This window comes from Hydra vulgaris, chromosome 08 (assembly GCF_038396675.1).
Source record: "Hydra vulgaris chromosome 08, alternate assembly HydraT2T_AEP".
Classification (NCBI taxonomy): Eukaryota; Metazoa; Cnidaria; class Hydrozoa; order Anthoathecata; family Hydridae; genus Hydra; species Hydra vulgaris.
The window spans coordinates 37,237,501-37,257,655 of NC_088927.1; the positions used below are offsets into that span (position 1 = coordinate 37,237,501).

The following is a 20,155-nucleotide window of genomic DNA, read 5'->3' on the forward strand; positions in this document are numbered from 1 at the left end:
TTCGACGATGGCTCTAACCCAACAAGTGACATTGGTATGGAAGTAGGCGTGAACTTCCAATTAAATGCATTCATGTAGTGCTTTGTGATAAGACCGTAAGGACTTTTGGGAGCACCTAAATAACTACATTAAAAAAAAGAAGAAAAAGAAAAAGATGAGTAGAAAAATGCCAAACATTATAATTTTTATTGAGACACCATCTCTAGTTTTGACCCGACCAAGAACTCTAAAGCACTATTTTAGATCAGAGTTAACTTTTTGAAGTAACTTTATATATATTTATTTTATTACCAAAGGAAATTAATTTATTTGCCTTATTTAAGATTGGTTTTTTTAAAAGTTACTTATTGCATATACTTGAAGTATATATGAGGTAGTTATATTAGGTACTCAGTTATAAAGTTATTCAGATTTAGTAGGTTTATCTGCATCTGCTCATAATTGATAAAATACATGACGTAAAAGTTAGTTTGCAGTAGCAGATCTGATATATTAAATTGTTCTTTAAGGTTAATCTTGTTGTTTTTTCTGAAACCTTGCTGTTTATTGAAGTCATTTTTTTAAGTTTTGAAAATGAATATTTTGACAACATATTTTTTTATCCTATGTATAAAAAAATCTTCATAGTTTACAGCTGTGTTGTTTAAATTTTTCTTGGCAAATTCTTTTTATAAATTAGTATTACTATAATTTGGATCAGGCATAGACTTGTATTATGTTTTAGTAAATTTAGCAATAAGTCACTTATTTTACGAGTGACTTACTGCTAAAAATTATATATGTGTAGTTGTATATTGATAAATACTATTTTTGTAATTGTTTATTGTTTTTCACAAATGAATGAAAACTCAGAGTATAAAAATACTATGATCTTGATATTGTTAGAATAATATATATATATATATATATATATATATATATATATATATATATATATATATATATATTATTCTAACATATATCATAGTACTTTTATACTCTGAGTTTTCATTCATTTGTAAAAAACAATAAGCAATTACAAAAATAGTATATATTTATATATACTATTTTTGTAATTGATTAATAAAAATATTTTGGAAAAATTTGTAGTATGCAAGCGCTGTTTTATTTCCAATATTTTCAAAAAATGCATGCTATGCCTACAAGAAAAATTTGAAATAATTACGCATGCAAACCAAGGATGCTTATTAAACAAAAAATTGGAATTAATTTCTAAATGTAGGCACGCAAATAAGTTTCTCCTAAAAAACTATAAAAATGAATGAGCTCAAAAAATATTTACATCAAATTCCCCTTTTTTAAAGAACATTGTTTTAAAAAAGCATAAGTAATCATTTCTAAAGAATTCTTTTTATAATAGTGTCAGCAAATTGCACAAATGTGTGAAAATTTACAGTAGTTAAGACATTTGCAACTTCCTGTAATTTAATTTTTGGTATAAATTAAAGTTTTATTAATTTGATAATTCATTTTTGATGAGTCTTTATTTATGAAACACAGTGTAAAATAAAATAAAAATTTTTAAAGTGATTTTCTACTAACTCATATATATATATATATATATATATATATATATATATATATATATATATATATATATATATATATATATATATATATATATATATATATATATATATATATATATATATATATATATATAAGTAATCAATATATATATAAGTAATCAATATATATATAAGTAATCTATATATATATATATATATATATATATATATATATATACATATAGTTAGAAAAGTGCGAGTGGTTTTGGTATTGCCACGTGGCGCAGTGGTAGCCCCCTTTCCTCAGAAACAAAGGATCCGTGGTTCAATCCCACCTCTGAGTAAGTTTTGCTACTTCAGTTAAGATGGTGGCGTGACCTTTCTATTAAATGCTTTTCAGCGGTGCTTTGTGAAAAGACTTTAAGGACTTCTTAGGGCACCTAAATAAAATTAAAAATAAAATAAAAATAGTAAATCTGGTTGTTAGCCTGTGTCATACTCCAACAAAAATCAATATCCAGGAACATTATGCTTGAAAATATTTGTCTTATAAATCAAAATGATCTTGTTTAAATTTTTAGTTTTTAAGGTCATGTAATTTTTTTCATGCTTGTGGAAAATGGTATTTATTTAAAAAAATTAATACTGGCAGCAAATAAATATAAATAAAGCGATTATTTCTATATTTGTTACCTGCATGTTTTTCACAAACTGAAAAAATTCATGTAGCTTTCCAAATCATTCATGTAACCAGAATCTCCTTTGACCCATTCATTAAAATCTTTCTTGAACTACTAATTAACATCTTCCTTGACCCATTCATTAACACCATCCTTGACTCATTCATTAACATTTTTCTTAACAATACCAACAATGTCAAAAAAGATCAGCTTTATAGTGTAGTAAGGTCAGGATAAATTGTTACATTAGCATTGTTACATTTTATACATAACAGTAGTGAAGAAACATTGTTACGCTTTTCCTTTTTTCCACTGTTAGTATCATGTATCTTGATAATCTGAATTGTTAAAATATATAACTCATCTGCCTTGAATCTTGCCTTATCCTTTGCACCAGGTTGTGGTAATCTAAAGTTCATAATAACTGCCAAGAAAGAATAGACTTAGTTTGACTAACTTGAGTAATCACCATTTGCAAATGTTTTTTTATAGTGCATAAGTTATGTAAGCTGGAGCTTCTTATGTTTTTACATAAAATATTGAATTTTTACATCATCTGAAAACTAATTTTCAGGAGATTTAATTATGAAAATAAACATGAATTTTTCAAGTGATAAACATATTATAGAAATAAAAATTTTTTTTAATAAAAATACCGAAAAATAACCTTATGACCTTATGACTTGTACCACCAAATCTAGCCAACTTCCAACACTCTGAACTTCCTTCACCACACATTCGCTTCTGTCCTCTCTGTCTTGGTAAACAATATGTTTAAGTGGGGAGAAAAAAACATAACCTTAAACTGTTTTCAATGGTAGAAAGCTCTTGATCTGGTCGATCATTGAAAAGATTCAATTCAAGATGTAGCATGTTCTCCTTGAAGAAAAACTTTGGCAGAGTAACTATAACTCTTTCTACTTGCCGATTTTAATTAATATTTTATTGTTCTTAAAAAACAACAATTTGTGAGCAAAAAGAGTTTTATTCCTACTATGTCCCTTTTAACACTTAATTGTTTCTTTGGCAACCTTATTTGTTAAGGTTTGTGTTTTAGAAGAGGTGAATACAGTTTAAAAATAAAGGTTGTGTAACTTTTGTTAAATAAGGATATTAACATTTTTAAGCTGTAATAAGTTAGACTAAGTTAGATCTTTTTTAATAGTTAAATATCTTTTAATTTGTTGTTTTGAATAATTTACTATTGATTCAGGATGCTTTATTTGCTGGACCATTAGAGTTTCAAATAAAAACTCTTCAAAACCAAATTGAAGCTAAAGTCAATGAATCTTTAGAACTACAGCAATATTGGTTAAGACAACAAGGAGAATTGGTAAAAATTTTGAAAACTATTGACAAGCAATCTAAAGATGTGGATTTTAAGAAGAAGCAATTAACTGTAATAATGCAGAAAAAAATAAGACTTGAAGGTATTATGCACTGTTGTTTGTATCAATTATTTAACTATTATTTTAACAAATAATCTGTATTACTGTTTATAATTTCTATGTTTTAGCTTAATAATTTATTTATATCTTAATAATTTGAATAGGTGAAATAGACTCACAAAAGCAAGAAATTAAAGATATTGAAAGAAGTGTATTGAACATGCAAAAAGACATGACCAAACTTAATATACTAATTTACAATAATAAAGATAAAAAAGAAACTTTACAGCAAGATAATATTTTGCTAGAAAATCATTTCCGTTCTAAACTTAAGGTAAAATAGTTTAATTTTCTTTTTTTAACCATACTTTTTATATATTTATATTTAGCCATATTTTTATATATTTCAGACATTTTTATATTTATTTTATACATATATTTAGCCCTATTTTTCACCATGACATAATTTTTTTAAACACAATATCATTATGCAATTTTTTTTTATTTATTACTTTTAAATTTATCTTAATTTGGAGTCTACATTTTATTAATACAGTATTAATACACTTGAAAAAGTACAACAAAAAGTAATGAAAATTCTTGAAAAAACTAATGAAAAAATTTAAACCTTCTAGGGACCAAGGATAATGGTTCAACTAAATGAATGTTAAACATAAGCAAAGTAAAACAATTGTTCTTGCTTTCAAGGGGTTATAGAAAATAGATTGAGATAAAAAACAATTGTTTTTGCTTTCAAGGGACTATAGAAAATAGTTTGAGATAAAAAACAAATGTTCTTGCTTTCAAGGGACTATAGAAAATAGTTTGATACAAAAAACAAATGTTCTTGCTTTCAAGGGACTATAGAAAAAAGTTTGAGATAAAAAACAATTGTTCTTGCTTTCAAGGGACTATAGAAAATAGTTTGAGATAAAAAGCAAATGTTCTTGGTTTCAAGGGACTATAAAAAATAGTTTGAGATAAAAAAAATTTGAGTTAACCAATGTTCGACTTACTGAGAATTAACAGTATATTGAAATGAAATTATTAAATTTCTAGACTAAATTAGAAGTTGTTTTTTTTTCTTCTTTTATTTACTTTTTTTCATTTTTTGTTTTCTATTATTTGTACATACAATGACTGACTTGAAAATGCAGGGAGTGTACGTTAGGGTGTTGACTTTTTGATAAATTTTTGGTATCTTCAGTTTTCAATATAAAAACAAGAAGAACTTTAGTTTGAAAGTAACTGAAAAGTCATTGATTTTATTTAATTTCTGAAAAAGATCACCATGACCCTTGATTACACACTTGCTCTCATATATCAGTGAATTTTTTTTCTTCAAAAGTGTATCAATCTAGGTCTCAAAAGAACCAGAATATAGTGATTTCAAAATTCATAATCTTTTTTACTGAAACATTTTTTAAAAAAAAATTGCAAACAAAATGTCATAAAAGACTACCTTTTCAATTTTTAGTTAAAAATTGTTGTTTTTTTATAGAATTTAAGCAAATCATATTTATTTGAAACCATTATTATTTTTGAAATCTCTATGAAATTCTGGTTCTTTTGAGACCCAGGTTGATATACTTTTTAAGAAAAAATCACTGATATACGGGGTAAAAAAATCACTGATATATGGGAGCCTGTGTGTAATCATGGTGGGTGACCTTTTTCAAAAATTAAATATCAATGACTTATTAAATATCAATGACAAAAATACCAATAACTTTTCAGTTACTTTCAAACCAAAGTTCATCTGTTTTTTATATTGGAAACTTGATTTTTATCCCTAAAATTCATATCCCTAGTGTACATACATTCACTGGCTTAAATAGGGAAAAAATTCATAACAAATTCTGGAGAGCATTAGTCATCTTACTATCATAAGCAAGGTTAATGAATCTTTAATTAACAAACACTTAATCTCTTCTCTTGAATCTAATAACTTATTTTCTGATTATCAATATGGACTTCAATCTTCTCGTTCTACTGCTGATTTGTTAATGATAATAACTGTTAGGTTTTATCGTGCATTAGATAGGTGTGCAGAGACTAAGGCTTTTGCTTTTGAAATTTCTAAGCTTCTGATAAAGTTTGGTGTGCTGGTCTTCTCCATAAGCTCTCTTCTTATGGTGTAACAGGTAACATCTTTAAGAATATTGAATCTTTCCTTACCAATCATAACAAAAGTTGTCCTCAATGGACAGCACTCTTTTTCATGTCCTGTAACTTTAGGTGTTCCTCAAAGTTCTACCCTTGGCCCTATACTCTTTTTTACATTAATGATCTTCCAGATATTCTCACATAAGGTGGCATTATTTGTTGATGATGTTACAATTTATTCTCGTCTTGATAAAAAGTTTTTAGCTAATCGTTATCACAATCATCTAGATCTTCCTATATTCATGAACAATAATCTACTTGATTAGTCATCTTCCGTTCATCTTTTAAGATTAACTCTTACTTCTGATTTTTCTTAGAAACCATATATCAAATCCTTTGCTAAATTAGCATCAGCTAAAGTTGCTTCTTTTTATTGTTCTCACCACTTTCTTACTTCGGATTCTATTCTTTATCTTTATAAATCTCAAGTTCATCATTGTATGGAATCCTGTTGCCATATCTGGGGAGAATCTTCCAATGATGCCTTTTTTCTTTTTGACAAGGTGCAAAAATGCTTTGTAAACATAGTTTGACCTGCACATGCAGCTAAACTTCAACCATTGTCACATCTTCGTAATGTTGCTTTTCTTACTCATTTCTATAAATACTATAATGGCCGCTGCTCTAAAGAGCTATTATTTCTTGTGCCATCTACTAAAATTCATTCTCGTGTTACTCGTCATTCAATTAAGTCTTGTTGTTTTACTGTGGCTGTTTCTAAGTGCTTCAAAAACTCATATTCATCTTCTATTTTTTCCTCAAACATCAATCCTTTGGAATTCCCTTTCTTCATCTTGTTTTACTGATTCATATAATTTGCTTTTAAGTTGTCTGTTAATTATTATTTTGCTCTATAAAATTCATCTTTTCTCTTCCAGTAACTTCCAACTCTAATAGTGGTTTCTGGTAGCCTTGTTCGAAATAAAGATGTTAAAAGAAAAAAAAAAAAGAAACTCTAACCCTTAACCTGATGTACACTCTCTACATGTTTTCCCTATTTAAGTCAGTTGACTTATGCACTCCTTTATAAAATAAATTAAATAACATTGCATAATGCAAAAGAATGCATCATTCATGATGCAAAATATCATTCCGCGTAGCAAAATATTAAAATTCACAATCCAAAACATCAAGATAGATTTTATAACAATGCAAATTATCAAACAAAATGAAAAATGTTAATTTCATGAGGCAAAATATTAAGATTTGTTGTTATTATTGTTATTGTTATTATTAATATTATTATTATTGTTGTTGTTGTTGTTACATTTGTAAATAAGAACAATATTTCAATTCTTACTAAATATTTTTTGTCAAACTAATGCATCTAAGAATATGCAGGCCTTGTGATAAAGTTAGAGAGATTGCTCCGCGCACATGAAACATGCCCATTAAAGGTCTTCTGGATGCAAAAAATAGCGCTCGCTTATTTTGTCATGAGAGTAAAAAATCGCACTCGTCTGAAGAACTTGCAAGGGAGAAAACTATAAGTTGATGTTAAAGAAAAATTTTTGTTAAAATTTTTTTACTGAAGTCAAAATATGTTTGATTAAATAGTAAAGTTTGCATATTGTTAAATAATACTTAAATAATACCATGAAGTTATATTCGTTATAAAGTACATCACACAAATTAAAATTAAAAATCTCAAATAACTGGATGAGTGAGCATGGTGTCAATCTGCATCATCATAATAAATGCTTTTAAATAATGCATTAATTAAATTAAAGTGTTCGGGTAAAACTTTATCCTCCTCAAGATGTAAAGTTTCAATGAACACCTAAAGGTTCCTATCGATTGGAAGTATGCTGAATACAATAGCTAATTTACCAAATAGGCACAATATTTTTACACATCAAAATTACGGGATTTATGTGCTAGATGATTATAGTGCACATAATGCCAGAAATCAAAGCTGCCTTACTGAAGAAAGGCTATATTTACGTTGGAATAGGTAATGGTATTACAGGGGATGTCCAAATTAATGATACAGATTTCCACAGGCCTTTGAAAGTTAAGTAAAAAGAGTTGGAACAAAACTTTAAGGCACTGTGGGTAACCAATGCTTTGGACGGAAGCAAGAATTATCTTGTTTCAGAAAGAGTTTTTGCTTTAGTGGGAGAAAAGCTTCAAGCATTTTGAAAAACATTCTTTCCACCATAGGTGCAGGTGGAAAGTTTTTTAGCAATTGAGACATCATATGTATATATCATTTTATATAAACATATTTATAAAGATTAATTTTTATATCCTCCTACTATCAATTCAACCAAACTCCCCGTTTATTAGATTTGAGAAAAAAATCTACTCCCTCCCCTCCAACCCCCCCCCTACTTCCCCTCCTTTGTTTATTAAATCTGGACTAAAATTCCCACCAACCCGTTTATTCCCCCCCCCCTCCCTTGTATTTGGGACTCAAGAGTATTTACTATATGGAAGACTACTTATATTATAGTATTTACTATATGCAAAATTAATTTAACTACTTAACTTACTACATAGAAAGCTATTTATAATAAATGTTCTGCATTTTAAATTGCATAAAAAAATGTGTTTCATAATATATTCACATATTTTTAAAATCAAATATGCAATAATTTTTTTAAAATAAAACTTCAAAGATATATATAGATTTATTTAAATTTTTTTTACTTTGAAAATTGTTGAGATTTCTTAAAGAATTGTTACAAAGTCTGTTTCTTGTCTTGTTTTGATTGACCTACAAGTTTATATTACATTTATACTACAAGTTTAGCTTTGATAATTTAAAAAAAAGCTAACTGACTAATAACAGGATTTCCTTGTAAAATTGAAAGACTTTTTGAACAATTCAATGGTTCATTTCTATTCTAAATTTTTACTTATTTAATTTAGTGCTGCCTTTATCATTCCTATCTCAATCACTTACAGAGATCATTATTGACTTTTAATAACCATCTTTGATCTTATGTGATCTTGTGCAGAAAAGAACATGTCAGTGCCATTTGATTGACATAAATAATCTCTTACCTGCAAGTTTTTTATGTTACTTGCAAAATGACTTTTCTGTGTAGCTGTTAAACCGAAATTGAAATATTTCCATGTCACATAGATTGATGAACTGAGATTTTTCTTTTTCTTTCCTTCTTTTTTGCATATTATTTAATAGTCTTTTATTTCTCTTTTTTGATATTTTTATAAGTTTTTTTTAAATGAAATAATTTTTATTAATAAAGCTTATTAATAAAAATATCATGTTTCTAAAATATCTTCCTAAATATGTTTCTAAAGTCGAAAGTAAAATGTTATGTTTCTAAAATATCTTCCTAAATATGTTTCTAAAGTCGAAAGTAAAATGTTATGTTTCTAAAATATCTTCCTAAATATGTTTCTAAAGTCGAAAGTAAAATGTTATGTTTCTAAAATATCTTCCTAAATATGTTTCTAAAGTCGAAAGTAAAATGTTACAGTTTGTATAAAAACTTTACAAATGAGTACCTAAATTTTGTCATAATTAGATAGTAAATTTGGAAAAGTGAAAACTGCATGATGTAAAAATCATAATTGAAAAACTCTCTAGCCTTTTTACAAAATACTTATCTTTTATGTGCTTTCACCACTTCACTCTATCACCTTTCTCTTTGTTCTATATCACTCTCCTTCATCTCAAGATTGCACTCTTTTTGATGTTATTTATCCAATCATATTTACAATGATTGTATAGGTGACAGTTAGATTTTTGAGCTTCACTATGTAATTTTGCTACAGGGCTCTGAGACATTGAACGGCCCTGTATGAAAGTATTTAATAAAATCACAAGCATAAAAACAAAAAATTAATGAAATACATAACTCAAAGTATAAATTAGGTATAAATTAGGTATAAATATTCCTAACTATGAGTTAGCTATATATTCCTAACATGCTATGAGTTAGATAATACTACATTAAATTAGGTATAAATTAGGTATAAATATTCCTAACTATGAGTTATATATTCCTAACATGCTATGAGTTAGATAATACTACATTAAATTAGGTATAAATTAGGTATAAATATTCCTAACTATGAGTTAGCTATATATTCCTAACATGCTATGAGTTAGATAATACTACATATTATTGTTATAAAATGTACAAACAAAAGTTAAATATTGAAAAAATTAAGTTCACTAAAGTATATAAGGATTTTTCAACAGAAAGGTTTAAGGATTAAGGATTGTTATTCAACTAATTCTACTTCAATCGAGTCAATTAGTAGGAAATCCATAGTTGATTATATCAACTATTAAATTTCTAGAAATTAGTCGATTAAGTTGACTAATTTTGACTCTCGACTAATCAACTTTTAGTTAATTTAGTTGAAGTCGATAACAACACTAAAAAACAAAAGTTTGTAAAAACAAATAATATTCTAATTATTTGTGTTTTGAAATTGCTTAAGTTAATAATTAAAAATAGTTTAGAATAAATACTCCAATTGACATCCATTGCCAATAACCCAGATCTACTTTGGAGCTTCTAATTTTAACCACTTGTTGGTTTAATCCTTAATTTGATAGTAAAACTTCAATGGAGTGATTTCTATTCAACAATTTGGAAGTGGACAAAAACATAATGTGATCTTACCAAATGACCAGACTAAACCTACCAATGCACTACACCATCACAACCCTATATAATCTATTTATTTTGTGTTACACTTTTTTTCATAATCTTTTATTTGACCTCATCCTTGTATATTTTACTCATTATAATCATGATTTTATTGGTTTGCACTAAGCAAAAACAAAGCATTGACAATGTAGGTCTAATAATAAAACAAATCACCAAATAATAAAATTATACATTTGCAGATGTTCTTTAAAGAGTAAACAATGATAAATTGGAAAGCCAATAGATAAAGAAATACCATAGAGGTGAGTAGAGGAATAAGAGCAAAATAATCATTAACGCAAGGAAGGACAAGGAGTTTCATATGCTCCATCCCCTGGGCAGGACCTAAAAGCAGGGCAAGATTTTACCCATCTATAAGTGTATTTAAAATTAAAAACAAAGCATTCAAATCATAGAGATGACCAAATAATCCATATGCAAAAAATGCTAAAAATTACTCATACTTGACACCAGATCTCCTATACAATTATTCAGCTTGATAGTATACACAACAAGAAATAAGATATATGTAGCATATTTGTATAACAAATGTTTTCTTAATTAGTATCTACTGAACCATTCAGATAAATTTAGACAAAACTATGTCAGTAAATTTCATACTTAAGAGTAACCCTAATTAAATAAAAAAATAAAGTTAATTTAACAAAACTATTTCACTTTGCAACTTCTCAAACACACTTTCACTTTAAAGGACAATTTTATGACCAAATTGATGGAGTAACATTAGGTTCACCATTTGCACCATTCTCGCAAATCGTTTTATGAGTAACTTTGAAGAAAAGTGGTTATAATTGTATAATGGAGTCAGACCAAACTTTTATAAAAGACATGTTAACAACAGATTTGCGGAAATTAAAATTTCATGCTTCCAGTTTTCTTGATTACATTAATACCACACATAAATGTCTTTCCTAATAAAAAAAATTGTACTTTTAGGTGCTTAATACATGGTGCTCTTAGGTGCTTAATATCCTCCAATACTTGTTTATTAATTTTTGAGTTTTTTCCCAACCTCTCCAAGCTTATTAAGAAATATTTTATAAAAAACACTTACTCGGAACTTAATACTAATTATAATAGTTTTATTTCTTTTGCATATAAGAAAGGTCTTATTAAATGTTTAATTGAAAATTAAAATGAACAACACAAAATCATGTCTCAATAAAAATAATAATCTTGGGCAGATGGTAACTGTATCCAGCTGTTATCTTGTAGAAAACCCATAGGCAAAGACTTAAGGGGTAAACAGATTATCTGTTGACCAGCTTTGCACCCCTTCTTTATCTATTAGGCTGGCATAGATGTATTTAAAATACATTGTTTCTTGTTTAGGATGTCAAATGTTAGATCTTTTTGACTTTTTGGATGGGTTTTGCTTTGTCTCTATTTTTATGACTAAGCAACTCATTCTATTATCTCCTAATGAGAGTTGAGCTCTAAATCTCAGTTTTATGGTTCTGAGGCCAATTTGTAGTCAGGTTTCCTAAACTCTGTGGTAGCTGTCAAGAGGCTTATTCCATCAACAGCTGTAAAATATCAGAGTACCAACAGTGCCATGTTGTGCATGGATGGTATTCCTGTTCATACTTTTGGTGTGCATTGTTGAGGCCATATTTGGAGCCCTTTATTATGGCTTAGGGTTTATTAATAGTAAAGAGGCAATTGCTTAGACTATTAAATAGTGTACTAAGTACTAACTGTGCTTTGAGTTAAGTTAACCAATTTAAAAAACGAATAAATTATCAAAAACAATAAAACACAAAGAACCATTACCAATCCACCCCGTTCTCTAAATCTATCATTCACTAATATTCGTGACCTTGGAAGTAGCTTTTCTTCTGATGAGTCTTATCTTTTGCAAAGTTCTACTTTTGACTTTCTCAATTTCTAACACAAAAAGTCAACTTTCCAACTTGCTTTCCAGACAATCTGAATCATCTACCTTTTCTACTCAACTTGTGTCAGTGCTCAGTTTCTCCACATTCATGCTTAGGTACTTCTAATCATGGTTTGATCTCTCTAAGACAATTATCGCATTCTTCTACATCATTAGAATTCCTCTATCATCATACCTCTTACAACTACCTTTAAGCTGTCTGGGACTCTTTCCATGATTTTATTCCTGCTAACAAATAAGCTTTCTATGTAACTTCTTGGATTTAGGCTGGCATAGAATCTTTTATTTCCTCTCTACTATTCCGAATCAAGCCTCACTCTTCTCCAAGGTTTTTCTCTCATTGTGCTGCTGCAATTTCTTCCATATCTATTGCCAAAACAGTTCTTTAGATAACAGACGTCTGTTTACTATTGTTGGAAACCAGTGTAAAAAGGTTTTGTCTAGCGCCAAAGTCTGCTATTCTCAGGTTACAAAATTTGGTATTTCATCTCAAAAATTAGGCTCTGTTAAAGATTCCCTGGAGACTTCTGAAGAATATTTAACAGTATCTATTATAAGGGAAAATCTGTTATCCCTACTCTCTTGCACGGTTCAGATTTTGTCACCTCAGCTAAAAAAAAAGCTGAATTGTTTGCTAAGAACTTTTCATCACTCTCATCTCTTGATTTCACTAATCACACCCTACCTGACATAGCTGAAAAACAGTTTGATCCATTGCTTGATACTCATATTACTCCAGTTTCTGTATCTAATGTGATTTCCTGCTTAGACTCCTCTACAGCTTGTGGTCTGCTCAACATATTTTTTACAGTGCTGTAGAAGTGTTCTCCAGATCTATCATTATACTTTTAAAACTATTTAACAAGTGTTTATCAGAGTCTTGTTGTCCAGTCTGCTGGAAAGTGACATCTGTTATCCCTATTTTCAAAAATTCTAGAGAGCGATCTGATTTGTCCAACTATTGTCCCATTAGTCTTCTTCCTATCAAAAGCAAGATTTTTGAGTCTTTAATTAACAAACACTTAAGCTCTCAGCTTGAGTCTAATAACTTTCTTTTCGATTGTCAATATGGATTTCAATCTTCTCGTTCTATTACTGATTTATTAACGGTAATAACTGATAGGTTTTGTTGTACATAAGATAGATATGGAGAGGTTAAGGCTATTGCTCTAGACATTTCTAAAGCTTTTGATAAAGTTTAGCATGCTGATCTTCTCCATAAGCTCTCATCTTACAGTGTATTAAGTAACATCTTTAAGATTATTGAATTCTTTCTTACCAAGCGTAGTATAAAAGTTGTCCTCAATGGACAGTACTCTTCTTCATTTCCTGTAACTTCAAGTGTTCCTCAAGGCTTTATCTTGGCCTTATACTTTTTTTAATTAACATTAACATGAAATTCTCACATCTAAGGTGGCATTGTTTGCTGATAATACTACCATTTATTCTTGTCTTGATAAGAAGTCAACACTTTCTAACTTCTTGGAGGGGGCATTTAAGATCCAAAAAAATCACATCCTTTTCAAGCTTTTCTTTTTTTTTTTCAAACTTAAGAAATAAGAATTGATCTAGGATTAACTCTTACTTCCGATATTTCTTGGAAACCATATATCAAATCATTTTCAAAATCAGCATCTACTAAGGTTGCATCTCTTTATCCTGCTTGCCACTTTCTTACTCCAAGTTCTATTCTTTATCTCCATACATCTTGTATCCATCCTTGTATGGAATACTGTTGCCATATCTGGAGCAGATTTTCAAATGATGCCCCTTCTCTTTTAGACAAAGTTCAAAAGTGCATTGCAAATGGAGTTGAACCTGCTCTTGCAGCCAACCTTCAACCATTGTGAAATTGTCTTAATGTTGCTTCTCTTTTTCTTTTCTATAAATACCATAATGGGCGCTGCTCTAAAGAGCTAGCATCCTTTGTGCCATCTATTAAAGTTCATTCTGGTGTTACTCGTCATCCAATTGAGTCTCATCCTTTTATTTTGACTGTTCTTCATTGCTTCAAAAAATCTTATTTTAGTTTTTTTCCTCAAACATGAGTTCTTTGAAGTTTGCTTCCTTCTTCTTGTTTTCCTGATTCATATAATTTGCAATCTTTTAAATTCTGTTAATCGTTATCTTGCTTTATAAACTTCATCTTTTCTCTTCAAGTAACTTCCAACTATAATAGTGGTTGCTTGCAGCCTTGTTGGAAGTGAAGATGTTTAAAAAAAAAAGAAACTATTATTGACAATACTGAGATCTTTCAATCCAATTGAATTTTCTTCATTTGATAAGGATCCTATTAGATTTTTTGTTTCTACTTTTATTTTTTTATTTGACGCAGTAGCATCAAGACAAAAATTAGGCCACAAAAACCTTATTCTAAAACACAATTTTAATTTAATAAAATAGAAACCAGTATGTAAGTCTAGTATGTTGAAAATCTAATGACAATAATCTTTTGATAATATTTTTTTCTTCATAGCTGCAAATCGGTCAATAACATCTTTTAAATTTAATTGAGCTGCTATTTCAGCTTTAATAGCTAATAAACTTAATGCAGACAAAGAATCTCACACTATTGTAAGAATTGATAGATCTCTAAGAATGTTGGAGCTAAACTTTTAGGGTTTAGGGTTTGGTAAAGTTAGCTTTTATAGTTCAGTTATATTGCAATAATGATTAGCATGAAGTAGGGTGAAGGCAGTAAGATCTGCATTAATCTGCATTAGTTAAATTAGTCATAAGCATTAATTTATCTAACAGAATAAATATCAATTGATATTTTTCTATTTTTGTCTGATTTTGTAAAATTGGATTTTTGGAAAGAGTTTTAGAGGTTGCAAAAACCTCAGTTGTTGTAACAATCTCCTTTTGAAGGTCGCACATGTCTCCTGATAAAAAATGTTTCTGTTTCTTATATATCAAACTAAGTTTTCTACCCTTTTTATGTAGATATGTGTAGAAAGAAGGAAGACGTGTGTAGGAAGAATGCTTATACATAAAGTTTTTCATTACGACGCTTTAATTTTTTGCCATTTCCTACTTTCATTCAGATTTTAATGTGTCTAAAATTTAAAGGGAAAGAGTATTTTTGCAATCTTTCAAATTAAAAGATTAAAATTCCTTTAAAACCATTCCCTGATTTATAAATATAAATTTTATAAATCAAAAAGTTGCATGAACTGGTTGGGGCATCTAGGTGTAAAACTCTGCTTTTTGCAGATATTCTTTTAATTAAAAAAAAGTTACTACTTTTTCATTGATTATTTCTTATTTTTGATAGTTATAATTTTTTTCATTGCTAAAGGTTTGTTCCTGGTAATCTTGTTTAAAAAATAATAATTTTTAAGTGCTTATGAACTTTAAAAAAAATTTTATGCTCTTGGTAAAAAGTGTATAAATTAATTTTTAGTGTCTACATTCTTCAACAATCATTAATATTATTATAAAATATCGTTAAAAATTTTTGTATTTTTGATTTAAAAAAAGTATTCTTCTAATTTTAGAAGTAGCATTGGGTTCAGTTGTCTCTAAACTCTGTTTCTAAAAAATGTATACACACTATTATATATTTTAGTTTCATTTACTCTTCTTTAAACATTATTAATATTCTAAGCTTTCAGCACAGACATGCAGTTATCAAATGTCTGTGCTGAAAATGTTTATGAGGGTTTTTTTAATTAATTCCAAGAGCTTATCATTTATAGATGTTACACCTTTTGATTATATTAGGTGCTGACAATTTTATTTTTTAGTAAAGAAAAAAAATTTACCCTAAAGACCCTAAATTCAAGTAATGTCTTGTAAGCCAGCAGAAAAATTTCTTCTCTAAAATTCTATCAACCTAGATCTCAAAATAAGGGAAAATATATATAATAAAGATGTCATTTAATTGATATTGTTGATAATCTTTGAAGATACCAATGGAAAAAGTATTAAAAAAACAAGAAGAGAGGAGCAAGTTTCAAAGAACTGATGTTTCAAGAAAAAAACTAGACAAATAAGGACTTTAGGTGTACTTAGGACCAGTCACAGTAAAAGAGTGAGACTTACTTGAATGATGAATAACACAAAAGTGAATTTTAGTAGATGGCACGAGAGGCGCTAACTCTTTAGAGCAGCATCCATTAAAATATTTATAGAACCAAGAAAGAGAACCAACATTATGACAATGTGACAATGGTTGAAGGTTGGCTGCATGTGCAGGTCTAACTATGTTTATAATGCATTTTTTCACCTTGTCTAAAAGAGAAAGGGCATCATTCAAAGATCCACTCTTGATATGGCAACAGTATTCCATACAAGGACGGATTTGAGATTTTCAGAGATAAAGAATAGAATCCAGAATATGAAAGTGGTGAGCACGATAAAGATATGCAATCTTAGGAGCTGCTAATTTTGCAGTGCATTTGATATATGGTTTCCAAGTAAGAGTTAATCCTAGAAGGGGACACGGTGGGATCAAACTTATGAAGCAAGCACTCTAACACTATACCATATAACGCATTTATATAAATGCGTTATATGGTTTATATAAAATATATAATTTAGCTAAATATTCACTACATATTTTAAAATATATATATTATATATATATATGTATATATATATATATATATATATATATATATATATATATATATATATATATATATATATATATATATATAATATATATTTTAAAATATGTAGTGAATATTTAGCTAAGTTATATATTTTATATAAACCATATAACGCATTTATATAAATGCGTTATATTGTATAGTGTTAGAGTGCTTAACTTAAAAGTGATAAAAATTTATTTTCGTATGAAAGTCATTTCATTTGCGTAAACAAAAGCATGATACTTTTAACTAACACTTCCTGTTTTAAAAAACATTAAACAATGATAACTAATGGCAACAATACCTTTATTGATTAAAAATTATACTTTTGTGACACAAATAAAAAAAAAAATTTTGCATAACAACACTTAAACTAGCACTACTGATGAAACATTGAAAGGCCTCTAGTGCTAAAAATATTTTGTAATATTTTGTTACAAATCTATATATATCTATATATATAATCTATAAAATATGTATATATATGTATATATATATATATATATATATATATAGAACCCTTAGATGTTGTCCGAAAGTTTTTTCCATATTTTGTTGACAAAAAGTAAAAATTAAAATGCAAGACCGGAATTTTTTTTTTTTAATAATGATAGACTCCCTGCATTAGTTATCATTGCCTTTCGTCCAACATGAAAATGTTGGACGAAAGTCAAAAGTAATTAAAAGTGATGTATGTGTTGGCGTAAGAATCACTTTTTTCCTTCCGCTCTTCCCAAAGCCAACAAACTATATATATATATATATATATATATATATATATATATATATATATATATATATATATATATATATATATATATATATATATATAAAAAATATATTTTTATCAATAATTTAATTCAAATCTAGAATTTATTATTATTATATTATTATTTTTTTTAAGTTTGATGTTTAATGACATGTATATGTATATGTGAATTTATAAAATACATGGTATTATTAGAAGACTTAAAATAAAAAACATAAAAACAAAAATCCTTAAAAGAACTTCTAGTGTTTAAAGTTGAATTTATTATTACCTGATCTCTAGGACACCAAAAAGTACTTTAAAAGTGAACCTGTAGCTTTTCTGTAAAATGATAAATTAAAAGACTTCTATAACTCTGATTTATTCTCAATATAAGGTTTTCACAAAAACTTAAGGGCATAAAATGGAGTTTTTGACACTAAACCTTGAGTTCTATTTGAGACTTTCCACTCCTAATAAAAAGAAAATTGAAATAAAAAGTACGATTTTCAAATACAAATTTAAAAAATATTCATTAGAAAAATAAAATTTACATCAAGTTAACTTTAATGAAAAACAGAGTTAGTTTGACACATTTTGCATTATATGATGTTATTTATTCACTTTTAATAAAATCATGTCCAAAAAAAACAGTTAAAGCAAATAATTTTTTTCCAGAAGCACAACATTCACTATCTTAGAAATATTATGTATTTACAGCTTTTTTTTAAAAAAAACATAGTCAATATGACTTTATTGTTATTAAATTTAATAAACACATGTAGTTTATGGTAAACAGACTTTTCCTGCACAAAATGCAAAATAAAAGAGAAGCACGTTGTTGATCTCTGATTATAATCAATTTGATAAGATGGGTTTTATGATTGTTGAAAATTTTTTATTGTGTACAAATATATGCTAATATGAAAAAAAGAAAAAACTAAAAAGTTAAAAAAACCTAGCATAGTTTATTTTGCATGCTAGAGGTAAAAATTATCCCTAATTGTGCTGCTGATGAGCTTCTTACAGTATCATTTTATAAATCATTAAGCTTTTAAAGCTTTTGATTTTTTTAAGGTATTAAAAATTTTATATAATATTGTGTTAAAATTGTGTTAAAATATATTTAAACAGAAGTATATTAAACAGTAGTATAGCCAGAAAACATCATTTTATTTTAAATTATTTTGTTCATATCTCTTTATTATATGTGTTGTAAATCTTAAATTTTATATCGCTAATTTCTCTACATAAGCCTATGAGCAAATAGCTCTAAACATTTAAGATGTAGGAAGTAATATTTATTTCTTAAACTATAACAGCTTTCCTACGCATACTTTTTACATTTTCTTTACATTTTTTATTTGTAATTATGAAGTAAAGCTGTGATGATAATAAGTCATAATAAGCAATTTTCATATTTAAAACATTAAATTATTAAATTTTTTAAAAATCATTAAGCTTTTAAAGCTTTTGATTTTTTTAAGGTATTAAAAATTTTATATAATATTGTGTTAAAATTGTGTTAAAATATATTTAAACAGAAGTATATTAAACAGTAGTATAGCCAGAAAACATCATTTTATTTTAAATTATTTTGTTCATATCTCTTTATTATATGTGTTGTAAATCTTAAATTTTATATCGCTAATTTCTCTACATAAGCCTATGAGCAAATAGCTCTAAACATTTAAGATGTAGGAAGTAATATTTATTTCTTAAACTATAACAGCTTTCCTACGCATACTTTTTACATTTTCTTTACATTTTTTATTTGTAATTATGAAGTAAAGCTGTGATGATAATAAGTCATAATAAGCAATTTTCATATTTAAAACATTAAATTATTAAATTTTTTAATTAACCCCACAATATTTTTAAGTTAGGTTATGTCTCAAATTGGTTACAATTGGTAACAAGGTTACATTCTTATATTTTTAATAAAATAAACTTTATAATGCAATAAATGTTTTTTTGTTATTGTCATACTGCTATTTATCATGTTTTATTTTATTTTTAATGTTCAAAAGTTTCATGTCAAACAGTTACTTTATCACCAAAAAAAAATAAAGTTTTAATTTGCAACAAATTAACCCTATGATATTTATTAGGCTCCATTACGTCTCAATTGATTACACTTTTAAAAGCTACAATCTCCGAGCATCTTTTTTTAAGTTATGTCTCAATTGTTTACTCTTTTGAAAACCATTTGGCTTTTATTATCAGTTTGCATATTTCATAAATGGTTATCATTTATGTCAAAAAAAAAATATTTCAAACTTTTTAAGTTTTTATAAAGCCTCAATCAAAAATGTATATAAAATATCATTGGTTCACTTGCTTTTAACACAATAAAATAGTTCTCTCAGCCATTCATGTTCTATGTGAGCTCATCGAACTTTCATAGAATATTGTATGTATGGTTGTTGAAAAATGTTTTAATAATTAAAGAAAACTATCTAATCATGTAACATAAATTGCGTATCTTAAATTTTTTGTTACATGATTCAATAGT

At 27.3% G+C, this 20,155-nt stretch overlaps 1 protein-coding gene across 1 annotated transcript in view; it reads left to right on the plus strand.

Moving 5' to 3' along the window:
* The window catches only part of LOC100197501 (coiled-coil domain-containing protein 40), a 55,139-nt gene that overhangs the window by 26,878 nt on the left and 8,106 nt on the right, over window positions 1-20,155 (plus strand). Inside the window, exons 11-12 of the mRNA XM_065803616.1 lie at window positions 3,402-3,618; window positions 3,741-3,910. Coding sequence (XP_065659688.1) covers window positions 3,402-3,618; window positions 3,741-3,910 — 387 coding nt within the window. The remainder of the gene's footprint in view (window positions 1-3,401; window positions 3,619-3,740; window positions 3,911-20,155) is intronic.